The sequence below is a fragment of the Camelina sativa genome, chromosome 18, assembly GCF_000633955.1.
Source record: "Camelina sativa cultivar DH55 chromosome 18, Cs, whole genome shotgun sequence".
NCBI lineage: Eukaryota > Viridiplantae > Streptophyta > Magnoliopsida > Brassicales > Brassicaceae > Camelina > Camelina sativa.
In genome coordinates this window covers 12482971-12497461 of record NC_025702.1, presented here as the reverse complement: position 1 = coordinate 12497461, position 14491 = coordinate 12482971, and the positions used below count along the sequence as shown (strand labels likewise).

At 36.5% G+C, this 14491-nt stretch overlaps 2 protein-coding genes and 1 pseudogene across 2 annotated transcripts; 2 read left to right on the top strand and 1 right to left on the bottom strand.

Moving 5' to 3' along the window:
* LOC104761310 lies at positions 3290-10586 on the top strand (annotated as a pseudogene).
* LOC104761309 (PP2A regulatory subunit TAP46) lies at positions 11001-13494 on the top strand. The gene is made up of 9 exons (XM_010484379.2): positions 11001-11243; positions 11366-11488; positions 11756-11842; positions 11970-12074; positions 12166-12327; positions 12407-12442; positions 12522-12593; positions 12688-12968; positions 13054-13494. Exons 1-9 carry the CDS (start codon positions 11148-11150, stop codon positions 13307-13309), a joined length of 1218 nt encoding a protein of 405 aa, XP_010482681.1. The 5' UTR covers positions 11001-11147; the 3' UTR covers positions 13310-13494.
* Positions 13706-14491, bottom strand: LOC104763417 (phytolongin Phyl2.2-like; the record flags this gene model as incomplete). Its single annotated transcript, XM_010486790.2, has 1 exon — positions 13706-14491. A coding segment is annotated over one exon (462 nt), but the record flags the coding sequence as incomplete, so codon positions are not given.

The following is a 14491-nucleotide window of genomic DNA, read 5'->3' as shown; positions in this document are numbered from 1 at the left end:
GTGAGATTTTCAATTGCCGGAAAACTGACCTTCGACGGTGAAGGGAAGAAATGAAAATTTTTCTTTCTTTCCAAAACATCTCGACCAATGACGTGAAGCCACGACACATGAGAACTAGGCTTGGATCAGTTCTCATTTAAGATCAGAAAATTTAATCTAAGCCCACTATTCACTTTTTTATTGATTTTTTTGGGCTTAGAATACACCATGTGTTCCCCCATTAATAATGGCCTTAAGGGCTAATAATAGTAATACTGTATATAGATTGTATTTTTGTTAAAATGTTGAAATTTTTTTGATTAGTCAACACAGAAAAAGTTGACCATTAAAAGAAACGATCCATAATGGAGGAAAGAGCACATGGTTACAATTTGCTTACTTTCAATTCAACTAAAGCAATGTTTTTATATTACGTACGTATCTCTTCAAGCATACTATAAAAGTTCTAAAAAAAAAAAAAATCTTGTTATTTCCCCTAAAATAAATTAAATACTGAGTGTATTTATAGTCCTCTTGAGTCGTTTAGCATGACTTTTGACTTTTGCCCAGCTTGTGCGATGTGCTCATTATTATGAGAAAATAGTGATTTTTCTCTGTATTCTTTTTTTGTACATGTCCTTACAAGTCTCGTTTCTGATTAAAAGAAAAAAAAATACAAGCGGTTGCAATGTTGGGACTTTTAACAAAATGACAAAGAAAAATAAATGACTACAAAACTAATCTGATTAGTATTTGACAACTTGATGCAATAAGCAAATTCAGCATATATATAACACATTTTTGTGTGATTGTTTGTATGAATTAAGAAGACTTAATTGTGTTAAAGAAGTAAAAGAGTAGAATCTTCATTACAGCTATAATTTTTTTTTTATTATTAATCAAATGAAAATTGGCAACTTGACAAGGCTTGACACAAACCACACAAAGTTATTGAAAGATGAAAGAATGTTGCCATGTTGGGTTGAGCGTGTGTTGTATGAGTCGTTTTGGGAATTATTATAATAATTAATCATAAAATTAGTTGTTTAATGACTATAAAAATATTATTGAGTCAGATGAAAGCAGAAGAAAACGATGAGACAAGATAGTCAATACAAAGGAAGAGAAGTGGTGGCGGCACGAACACAAGTATCTGCAGATTCTGACACTATTTCATTAATTATAGATTGCGCTACAAACGGTTGGACACCCACATGCTTTTTCGTTCTTCTTTTGATAAAAAAAGACCTTTCTAATACATCTAATAGATCGAACTCAAAATGTTAGTCTATATGAATCAAATTATTTTGTTTAATTAAAATTAAGATTTAAGAAATTCCACTATTTGTAATAGGAAAAAAGTATATACCAGCTAGTATCATTACTATACGGGAATATACACGATTATCCAGATTATCGAAACTACGTTTACTACTATATATTACATTTGTTTTGTTTTATAGTTCAAAACTATATTATTGGAAGAATATGTCCGTTTGATAAATTGTATAGAGAAATTGTAAGATAAAATGGTAAACTATTATGAAATAGTACAAAACAGAAAAAATAACAATACGTAAAAACCGTAAAAAAAATTGAGAGTGAGTTTGTAGTAAAAATTTTAGTAACATATTTGTAATTAGTAAATTTTAAAATTATATATCTATAAAATTTTGTAAAGCTGTTACCTACCAAACCCACAATTCCACCAAGCCAAAATGTACAAGTCAAAAACTATACATGGGCATCCACATGATTTTTTTTTTATATATAGAAAGGGACACCAAAATCCAGGTCACCTCTCTCTCTCCCTCTCTTTTTGTTATCTTATCAAAATTAGTATACATGTGGGAAACGAATAACATTTCGTTTGATATGATACGCTTTTTTTACTCGTTACACTCACCTCATTTTTTTGTTTCTTTTTTCGAAGGGGTTCTAGAATGTTAAATTTTTTGTTGTTGTTACCATAGAGGAATGCACAAATATAGCTAGTAACGAATGCCTAAAACAATGTTTGAAAGATACATGTACTTTGTTATCATAAAAAAAAAAGTGAACAGAAGATTTATTAGAAATGAATCAAAAGTCAAAACCAAAAGCGAGTTATATATATAGAAAATTAGAGGCATGAAAAAGACTTGAACTCTAGGCAATTGTTGCAAATGCAATGTGGGCACATTATTACCAGTCGAGCTTTTATTATGTGACACACTTAAAATTTACAAATTTATGTTGTAGTGTTTAAGCAGGTAGTACAAGTCATGATCACCTAACCCTTTTCTCAAACCGTATCTTCTTCGAGGATAAGTAAGGAATATCATAAATGAATATTCATTTATTTTTATATTCAACTAATTTATTTTATTCTTTCTTTCATATTTCACCTATAAAACACTCTCTTTCCCCAACATCATAGCTCACAACAACAATATCCACCAAAAGAAAAAATCGTTTTCTCTTGAGTTTTTTGATTTCCTTCCGTGGCTTCTCATTGTCTCGTCTTCCCACACACCATAATCCTATCGAAACAGAGGACGTTCAATGGTAGTTTTCAAACTATCAACGCTTTTGTTTTGGAAGAGGCCAGCTCCCAAAGGAGGGCCGGGAGATGTAGAGGTTGGTCACGGCGCCGGCCACGATGTTGCAGTTCCACAGCACTTTCCGGAAGATTTTGGTGGTGGCTCTCTCCCTGAAGCTGAAGATGCGTCGACGTCAGGCGGAGATTGCGAAGTCGGTAACGACGGGCGCCTAGGCGGCAGCTCAGTTGAGATTGCACCTCTCGACTTGGAATCCGGTCTCGTTACTACCGATCGTCGTCGCCCCGGCTCGTGGAGAAAGGTGAGCTTACTTTTTACTTGCACGTTGAAATAAATCAGTTTCTCGAGGCCGCCTAGCTCATTAGTCATTACTTACTTGGTTTTGTACGGATCTTACGTACAGAGTACGTTGAAAGGAGTATGTCAAGCGTTTTATTATAAAGTGGTAATCGAGAAGTTGACGAGGAACACAACAACACCAACACCTGACCAATCAGTAAGCGTAATAAATGATCTCAGTTTAGTAGTAGATTTTTCAGATCTGGTTTCACTAATCTTGAATGTTTTCTTGTAATAAGCTTGTACGTGACCACCAAGAAGCAGAACAATCAGCAAACAACGGTATTTTTTTTTTCCTACTCCCAATTTTCGTAAATTAAACTTTTTTTTTCTTGTTATCTCCGCCTAACCGGACTATCGAACCTTTCAATTTTATTTAACCCGAAACTCAAACCGAATTAAACCGAAATAAAAAATCGTTTCTATTTTTTTTTGGCACAGAACCATCAACTTCAGGTGATTTTGGGATTGGATTGGAAGAACTCGTTCAACTAGTCAAAGATCGTAGCCTTGAAGCTTTGAATCGATATAATGGGGTAATCATCTCTTTCTTTGATTCTTTGCTCTTAGGTTTTATTCTGATTTTACCCATTTGATTTGATGATGATGATGATGATGATGATGATGATGATTCACAGGTTCATGGGTTATCAAACCTACTGAAGACTGACTTGAAACTGGGCATAGATCGGCACGATGAGGAGATACAGCATCGCAGGAACACATTTGGGTCAAACACATACCCTTGCAGAAAGGGGAAGAGTTTCTGGGTATGAACAGTTTCTTAGACCAGAAAGTTTCGGTTTTTATGTTTTTTAAAGTTTGCGAAAGCGTTTCAATTTTTTTTGTTCGATTGGTTTGTTGTTGTTGTTGTAGTGCTTTCTCTGGAGAGCTAGCCAGTCTCCTCATTTGCTGGTTATCATGCTTGCTGCTCTATGTTTTTTGCTGCTGCGGATTTTCACAATGGTGGGTTTTTTTTTTTTTTTTTTTTTTTTTTTTTTTTTTTTTTTTTTTTTTNTTTTATAATCGGTACAACCTTTCTTTGGTAATTATGTTTGACATTAGCATTTTCTGTTTACTCTGATTATCTCGTTGGTTATAATACTGTTCCTTTGGTGTAGATTCATCGTTTTGTTTAGGTGTTGCTCTTTGTCAAGGGGGATTCTTTTAGATTTGAGCTCTTTTCAATTATCTGTCTGAGTTTATTTTCTGTATCTCATGTTCATGAAACTTGCAGGGTGTCCTCGATGGATGGTATGTAGAAGCCTGCATCATTTTGGCCACTGTTCTTGACATCATTGTGAGAGGTATCGTAACTACAATCGTTCATGTTCTTGAGTTGCTGTTGAGTTACAAGAGTGAATATGGAAAGTTGGAAACAATCAGATTTTGATTTTGTTTGTCTCCTATTTTGCAGCTATCGCCGAGTACAAGCATTCTTGTTGGTTTGAAAAGTCGACTGAGGAGAAGAGAAACGTGTATCTAGAGGTGTGTTCCTGCAGTTCGTCATTTCTGTATAACCCACAATGTGTGCTGAACGTTTTTGGTTGCAGGTTATTAGAGGTGGCAGAAGAGTCAGGGTTTCTATCTATGATATTGTTGTCGGCGATATTATACCCCTCAAGAATGGTTTTCAGGTAAGATTCACACTTTCAACAGAAATATTTCTTTGGCTTGTCTGTCTTGAACTTCACAATTTGTGCGATTTTTTGATTAATGGTGCAGGTACCTGCAGATGGTGTCCTATTTGTTGCAAACTCGTTGAAAGTTGACGAGCAAGAAATTACTGGCTCAGACGAAATTGTATGCTGTACTGTACCCTTGTTGATGACCTGTATCATTACCTCCCCTGTATCTCTAATCTCTCTTTTCAATTAGCAGGTTCAAAAAGATCTTCAATGTAACCCGTTCCTGTTATCTGGTTCAAAACTTATAGAAGGCATAGGTACAATGCTGGTAAGCTCTCGAGCCACGTATCTTAATTTTTTTTTTTTATGCTTGACACATCCATCTCATAGATGTATAGCTACTTTTATTAAAGATGAGGCCTATGTTGAAAGGGTTAGTTAAGTCACGTTGATAAACACTATAACTATAACTGTTTCTTCACAACAAAATTATTCATTGGAACCTATTCCGTGTTTCTGCATACAGCTTCTCTTTCTTCGCCTCAATGCTGTCTCTTCTTCTAGTGCCAGCAATAGATTGATTGATCTTGAATAAAGTGAAGTTGAGAGAAAAGAAGTAATCTAGAATTGTTTTTTGTGGGGAGTGCAGAAACGCAAATTCTGAAACCTGGAATTAGGGCAACAACATAGTTATACCCTGTGTGATTTTTTTTTCTTTGTCAGTTACAAGATTTGTTTCTATGCTTGCTTTCTATGTATATGGTTCTTGATCTTCTGATTCACTTTATTCTTTCCCGTGTATTAAGGTTACAACTGTTGGAAAGAACACTGGATGGTGGTTAAAGATGGAGGAGATTCGACATGAGACTGAAGAAAAAAAGCCCTTTCAGGTCTGTTTTATATTGATTATTAATTTCTTGCTACCTATAACAGTTTGCGCGTTTATCATCTGTGATTTGTTTTACTAGGGATACTTGAAATGGCTTGCGATTTCTGCCAACTGCTTAGTCCTTTTCTTTGCTTCAGTTGCCGTTATTGTTCAGTTGGGCCTGTAAGTCTTTCTTTACTCTACAATGTACCCATTGCACATTTGTTCTGCATTCAGATCTAATATTTCCAGCTCAATAAGGACCTAACAAGCTTGCGATTTAATTTCAGATACTTTAGTGGTAAGACCAAAAAGTCAGATGGAACTCCAATGTTTATTCACGGACATACCTCTGCCCATGAAGCAACAGAATTTGTGATCAAATCCCTGAGTTTTATGGTACGGGAATGCTGAATTTACCTTTGTGGCTACAGTAATGAGTAATGACATATGGTCTTTTATTGTAATTTCGTTGGCGGTTGCCAAAAAATGTTTTTTTTTCCAGATTGCAACAATCGTAGTGGCAGTGCCTGTTGGACTGTCTATAGTTGTTCGCTTGAAGTAAGTCTCTTTTCCTTTTGAAAACCTGTTTAATTAAAATATATATATAAAAAATTCCTAGTGAATTACCTTAAAACTGGCAAAGTAGTCTGGTAATATAGTGCATAATCACTTTCTGTTCGAAGAATGGCATAACTTAAAGTATGCCTGCTTCTATTTTTTCGTTGCAATTTACATCGTTTCTCACGACAGTTACTTTCTTCATGTTTCTCATCTTATCATTTTCCTCTTTCCATCAGCCTTGCAAAGACAATGAGAAAAATGATGACAGACAAAATTTTGGTACTCAACTTTTAGATCCCATTTTCTAATGTCGTTAGAGCATCAACGTGTGCTTTACTACCGTAAATGTTGTTCAGGTGCAAAGACTCTCTGGTGAAAGAATGGGATCTGTTAACTTTGAATCAGGCAAGTGTTTTCTTTTATTTGCATTAATCTCTTTCCTTCTTCCTCTTATTCTTCCTGAGTACCTTTTTAAGCATTTATTTCCTGCTAAGCAGATGTCGGTGGTCGATGTCTGGGCTGGAGGAAGAAGAATGCAAGATATGGATGATGTTTCACAGTTTCCCACGTTTCTTAGAGAACTAATCATTGAAGGCATTGCCCAAAATACAAATGGCAGTGTTGTTACTGAAACGGTAAGTGTCCTGGATTACAGCGTTGATTTGGATATAAACTGTAATATGAATTATTCTTAGTAAGTTCATACTTAATTATAGGGAGCCATTGTACCAGAGGTTTATGGATCACCGACAGAACAGGCCATTCTTCGCTTGGGGAATAAGGTTTTTTTTCTTTCTAATTTAACATTACTATTTGCTATAGCTATTATGCTTATTACTACTGACTGTTAGTTACTATTTTGTAGTTGGGAATGAAATTTGATGATGTTAGGTCAGCTTCATTAGTCCATCATACTATACCATTCAATCCAAAGAAGAAATATGGAGGCGTGGCACTACAGGTAACATAACCTTGTCTATATTGTTGTTGAGCAGATATATACCCGTGCGCACACACATATATACTTGTTTTAACTTGACACAGATACTTTGTTGCAGCTTTGTTAGAATCTGGAATTGCTTGACTGTAAATCTGCGTGCATATTTTATGCTATATTTGATCCTTATATTATTATTCATTTCTAGCTTGGTACCCGAGCCCACGTTCATTGGAAAGGATTTGCAAAAGTAATTTTGAGTAAATGCGAATGGTATATGGATGGGGCCAAAAACCACAGAACTATTGATGAACAGAAACGAAAGGTTTGTATATGAACCTAGAAAAATGCACTATTATTTCGTGTTCGGAGTTTTATGTAAGAGTCCGTTCTCTCTTAAGTTCTTTGAAGGAACAATTGAAAACATGTGTAAGGAAGGACTGCGTTGTGCTGCACTAGCTTATCAACCCTATGACCTAGGAAGTCTTCCAACCAATGAGGAACTTTCTCTAATACCTCAAGACCTTGTTTTGTTGGCTATTATTGGTATCAAGGTAACATTTTCAGCACTCATTCTAAATCTTAAATTAGTATCAATGAGAATTGGTACCTGATTCCATTTTCATCAAAGCCTATGAAGTCTCACTACTAACATTACTTATCCAACGTTTTGAATAACATGCAGGATCCTTGCCGGACAGACACAAGGGATGCGATTCAACTGTGCAATTCCGGAGGTGTTAAGGTGCCATGATTATATTTTTTTTGGTTCTGTTACTGGCTGTATAACTATTATGCCTCATGCATGAAACTTGAAGTTTCTAAACTTTGATTAGTAGAGAATGATTTCCTACTCGAACAGTTTGCTATCTCTCACTGAGTTTGGGCCTGGCATAGTAATATTTAAACCGACTATTAGGTACTTTATCTTATGCAGTGACACCTTTAATATTCGTCTACGTTTTAAGTGGAAGCTGTTGATTTCAGGTTTGCATGGTGACAGACGAAGACGTTTGGACTGCACAAGCGAAAGCAATGGAATGTGGGATATTGAGGGATGTATCTGGCCGTAATATAAGGACAGGAGCCCGATTTCGTGACCTTTCCGATCTAGAGAGAGAGCAGATCGCCGGAGAGATCTTAGTATGAATCCATTCTTCTATATTTATTGTTTAACGTATATATTCATCTTTGCACATCATGAAACATCGATGACTGGAATCATGAGATAAGATAGTTGGGTTCGGTATCTATTGTCACACCTTGCTGAGTGAAATAATTTTTAATAGGTCTATATTAGCCGACTGGTTCAAGAACATGATTGAGTTAGAAACTGACACACTACTCTATGTGTAGGTTCTTGCTGAATCTTCTCCTAGCGACAACCTTCTGCTTGTCGAAGCACTGACGAGAATAGGGCATGTGGTTGCAGCCACTGGGATGGGAATACATGATTCAAAGACACTACTCGCGGTCTGTAATTATCAATATTTAAACTCAAAAACTAATCACACTATTTCAAAGAGAACATGAATTCTAAACAGAAAGACATGTCCATCATCACTTTTCCTTGCACAGGCGGATGTTAGCCTTGCTATGGGAATTGGAGGAACCACAGCAGCAAAAGAGAATTCCGATATCATTATACTGGACGATTATTTTGCTACGATTGTCAAGGTTGGTTTATTATATGCTTGGTTGAAATGATAAACTTGGGCAGTAGCGGCTTATAGAATGCATACAACAATGATTAGCAAACTTTGACCTTTTTGGCAGTGAAATTTCGTTTAAATCTTTCTGATAAGATATTAGAGGCTTGTTTGGATAATGCAGTGTATTGTATGGTCTCGATCGCTATACACCAATATCCAGAGATCTATCCTATTCCGGCTCACTGTCAGTGTATCAGCATTAACTCTCTGTGTGGTTGAGGTTGTGTTTTATGATGCATTTCCACTTAACGCCGTGCAGGTTAAAAAATGTTATCCCTTTGTTACTTCATCATCTTGTAATCCAGCTTTACCACGATTTGAAACCTTTTTCCCTAACCCATTTTTTGCTTTTCCCTGATGCAGCTTCTGTTGCTTAATCTTATTATCGACATCTTAGGAGCATTTGCATTGGCATACCGACCAAGAGCTGATCGCCACCTAATGGGAAAACCACCGGTTGGTATAAGGTATAAAAATCTGAAGAGGATTAAGGTTTTGATTTGATTAATAAGTTAGTATATAGTTGTCTTTGGAAAGAGAAATTACAGTTTTGGTGCCGCAAATTTGGAAGAAATTGTTGAGTTTGCTGTTCTGATTAAAACACACTATCTGTTGTACGTGAATATAAGCAAACTGATCATACATATGTATGCCTTTGTCCGTCTCTTTTTTTCAGAGACCCTCTTATAACCAAGACTATGTGGTCCAAGTTGATAACACAGGTATGTCCGATAAATTCTTTTACTCCTTCATAGTTTAAAATGCAATTCCTTGGTCATAACTAATTAACTATATGAGATTGAGACAAAAACATGATTACTATATAGAGTAGAGACACACACACACTGACTTGGAGACCTCTAAATAATGCTTCTGTCATGACTCATGAAATACCTTACCTCCAGGTATTTTACCTAGTGCTGTCGCTGGTACTCATAAATTCTGAGAAGCTACTGAAGCTGAAGCATGGTCCTACCAGCAATGCTGAAAAAGTGATGAACACGTTTATATTCAATTCCTTTGTCTTCTGCCTGGTAATGTCCGATTTTTCCCATTCGTTTAATCAGGGTTTATATGCGAATATGTTGATAATCTCTATGTCTTTTTAAAATAACGCAGATGTTTAATGAATTTGAAATCCAAAGCATAGACCAAACCTTGAAAGAAGTCCTTAGAGAGAATATGTTTCTCGTTACAATAACCTCAAGTGTTATATCTCAGGTAAGTCCTCTGTACAAGGTGAACACCAACTTTTATCCTTTTGTTGCTTTTCTTATATATCCCTAAACTATATATACTCTCTTTCTGTGCCTTCTTTGTCAGATAATCATAATGGAGTTCGCAGGCATGTTCATTTCTTCAGTCAAGCTTGACATGAAAAAATGGGTGACGACAAGTCTTTTGGGATTGCTCAGGTTCTGCTCATAGAGATCCTCAATTAGTTTATATTATCTTTACCTTTCACGTTATTCTCATTATATTTGAACTTTTTTACAGCCAAGTTGCCACTCGTTTCCCTTACCCAGCAAACCAATACTACCGTAACTGAGATTTGTCTTGCCATATAGGCCCAACTACCGTAAGAATCTTTCACTACTTCCTAATCTTCTAATGAACCACGCATGAATATCTTATCTTAGAATAATACTGTAACTTACAATTTTCATTTCAGGTCAACTTTTGAAGCATCCTTGTAGCTTTGGTCGCTTAGGAGGCTGTTGTTCTCTGCGTGGGTGTGCGTGGGAGATATTCATTAATGGGAATTATTGTACTGTGTACATATCACAGTCCAGTTAATTCAGTCAAATTCATTTCCTCTTCAAGCTATGTAGAGTGATGAAATCTTTTTAAGTACTGTTCAATCAGTTCATTTCCTCTTCAAGCTATGTAGAGTGAAATTGGGTGAGAGTCATACATATATATAAGTTCTGTTCAATCAATTTGTCTCTTCATTTTCGTTTCACGAGCTATTGGATGTTCCTAAATCTTTTGATCCAGCTGATTCATAGCAATTTGTTATTTCTTCCTCTCGCTCTCGATTTCTATGAGAATTTTCAGGTGGCTCCTATATCAAAATACACCATTCCTCCTCCTCCTCCTAGGTGGTTTACCGCTATAGATAGAGCACTACGACATTTTAAACCGGCTAGACCTTGGGTGGGTTACTACTAGTTTATTATTACTCATACACACAAAAACCAAAATCTATTACTACAAAACATTCATACCATATCCGTTGTAAGATGTAACGTGTGGGTTTTAACAGTACACCCGGCCGCACCTGATCTTTTGACTTTGATTTTTACAAACCGAGTCGGTTTGAGTTTTTGTCTATAGAGAGATCTAACGGCTTATATTGTTTTACAAATTACAACTATCATCTTCACTTGACGCGGCATAATCTCAACCGCAAAATCTTATAAAGCTCCATCGCACAGTTAACAGTTTCATCTAAAACTCTCTCTGGTAAAATTCGTCAGATTTCGATTTGGGGAACCCTAAGAAAACAAATTCATCCATTTCTCGAATCCGTAGATATTTTTCTCTGTGATATTTTGAATTCGTTTTCATTTGCGTGTGATGGGTGGTTTAGCTATGGAGGAAATGCCTTTATCGGCACTGTTCGAGCAAGCTAGGAAAATTCATCTCGCTGCTTCAGAGTCTGGTGTTGATCAGGTTGAACCTTCTTACCTTTTTGTATTCGAATTCGAATTCGATTAGGGTTTTTTTTGTTTTTATCTGAAATGAGTATTTCGAATCGCGAGCTTTTTTTTCAAAAAGGTTTTTTCTTTTATTAGGATGTTGTAAAGAAAGGATGTGAGATGTTTCAGAAGTGCGAAGACATGATCGGGAAACTGGGCTTGTTCTCCTCTAATGAGACTAAAGAAGATATAAGCACCAACAATCTCAAGTATCTTTTGGTAAATTTCTCTTGCTTTCGAGTTTTGGGGTTTTAGTGGTCTGTTTGTATTCTAGTTTTGTTATTTAGTTTTGTTGTAGAAATAGCAGAAATTGAACAACTTTGGCTGGTCCTGTTACTTCTACTCTTTTATAGCTGAAATTGTAGAACTATCAAATGTGGAGCTTGAAATTACAAGTTACTCTGTGGTTAGATCATAAGATTGTGTGTGTTTTGAGTTGTAATGTTTAAAGAGACGAGGGATATAAATATTTTATTGTGATTGTAGGTGCCTTACTATCTTGCGGAGTTGACGGAGAGAATCATACAGGACGATCGGATTCAGGTTGTCAAGGCATCGTATGCGAAGTTGAAAGTGAGTTTTGTGTTGAGTGTTTGCTGGTTATTATTGCATCCCTTTGATCATAGTGTGCTAGTGGGAATGAATGAGCATTTTGTTTGGATTCTTTGAGACTGATGTATCTTCTTGTTATTGTGTCTAGGAGTTCTTTTCGTTCTGTGAGGCAATGGAACTTGTTCCGGATGAAGAGTTGGAGGCTTCTTCACGAGGAGGTTCTGGTGCACCTGCTGATCGAAGGGCTCTGAAGGTAGATACAGCCCTGTTTCTTTTGTATAATCACGAGAATGAATATTTAATGTTATTGGATTTTATGTCTTCATAACTATGATACGTTGTAGATAGCTCGATTCAAACGTCAAAAGGCGGCAGAGGCAAAGCTTCTTGAAATTAAAGAGAGGAAGGAGCGACGCGGACGTTCAACTAAAGCAGCTGCCTTGTCAACTCCTGTGGAAGCTGGCGAAGATGATATTCCAGATGATGACAGCGAAGAAGAGAGAGAGGTTTGTCCCACTTCTTGTTTTTGGTGCTTTCTTTAATTTGATTTTCTTCTAAGCCTGGTCTTATGACTTTTCTCTGCAGGCCTGGCTATCATCAATCAACTTGGCTGTTTGTAAGGTTTGTCTAAAAATCATTATTGGAATCCTATAATGTGTCACGAGTTGAGGCTTGATCTTATGATTGACCTTTGCTACAGGCTATTGATCTGTTGGAAATGCTAAAGAGAGAAGAGGAAATGCTCTCTGCAATAAAGGAAAGGCAGTTGAAGGTAGCTTACCTTTGTGTTTGTTTTTTTTTTAGGTGTTAACAAAACGATTTGATAAACGTTTAAACGAAGAAAATTATTATAATCTTTTGATCAGGATGGAGAGGATGGGTTTTCCCGGGATGCTCTTGATGATCGTACAAAGAAAGCTGAAACATGGCACAGAAACGCTGCTGCGAGGGTACAGTACTCTAATCCGGCACAACCCATCACTTGTGCCACATTTGCGCAAGATGTATTAGAAGGAAGAGCTTCGGTATCACAAGGTCACGAACACAAGCACCAACCTCTTATATTCGGTCCAGCAAGCATCGTGGGTGGACCGCTATCTACCAACAGAGAGAGGATGATAGCTCAGGTTTTCCAACCAAGTCACAGGTAAACACAGAACTATGCTCATCACTCATCAGTCACAAAATCTTAATCCGTTTTGAGATTTAGTTGATTAATTTTGAGTTTATAGGATGCCAACAATGTGCATAGAGGATGCTGGGTTAACAGAGATGAATATAATGAATGATTGGCAAGAGCAGACGAAAAAAGCCATCGAAGAAGCAACCACCTCATGGTATAACGATAAACCTCTGAGAAGAAAGGAAGAAGACGAAGAAGAGGATGATGAAGACGAAGAAGCCGTGATGAAAGCTAGAGCTTTCGATGATTGGAAGGACGATAATCCTCGTGGTGCAGGTAACAAGAAACTCACACCTTGCGGCTGAGAGATTGAGTTTTAGACCGAGACACACACATATTTAACACTTTCTCCCCTCTTTTTATTTCTTATTTCACAAAACCTCTTCGTTCACTTTTGTTGTCTGTAATGTAATCCATCTTTTATACTCTTGAAACCTTGAAACTGTTACAGATTTACTGCATAATTTTTAACTACTTTCATTTTCGTATTTTTTTCTTGGAATATTATTTTTAAATACGCCGACTAAAAGATGCACTGTATCCGACAGATTTAGCAAAATATTAACGTGTGACTGGATCTGAGTGAGACCCATCTTTTTTTTTAGTCCTCCATTATTGTGTGACCCACGTTCAATCAAAAGCACCATTTATGGAATCAAACAGCAAAAGAAAAACGAGAAAGATAAAAAAAAGAAAAGAGATAATACAAAACACACACATTTTGCTTGTGAATGATTAAACTTCCAAAGTACAATGAACATATCACACTAACAATGTAAACCAGGATTCAACCTATACCCTAGTTTCCTCCTGGAAACAACACTTTTTTGTGACTTCAAAAAAATAAAGAAGATGAAAAACAAGAACGTGGACAAATAAAAAAGGATCAGATTCTTCGATCCAAAAAAAAAAAACGAATACTCAGAAAAAAAGAAAAAAAAGAAGAAGATGTCAATGAAGATTGAAACAATAATATGAATTTGGAGATGTACACAAGTGAGTGAGAAAACTGATGATGAATTTTGTTACCCTTGAATGCATTGAAACCCTTCACAAATCCAAAGCCAGATTCCGAATAATATAGCACAGATGCAGAAATCAAACATCAACACAACCCAAACATGTTTCTTCCAAATCTGTTTAGCCTTTTGTCTATGATGATGATCACTAAACAAACCATTTCTCACTTCCTTGCGTAAGACTCCATTGTTACCATTCCCACATAGATCAACCTTCTTCTCAGATATCTCCTCCATCGAGCCAACACCATCGCAAGAATCATCTTCCCCTTCCGCTTCGTTATGATTATTAAGCAACCTCTTCTTCTTCTTCTTCAACGCCTTCAACGGCTTCCCCAAAAGCGGCATCAAAGCAGCTCTTCTCCCTTTAGACGAATCAATACTCGGATTCCGACTCTCTCTCGCTACGCTCCTCGGCGATCCAACCAAATCCATATCCAATTCCAAATCAACATCAACACCAACACC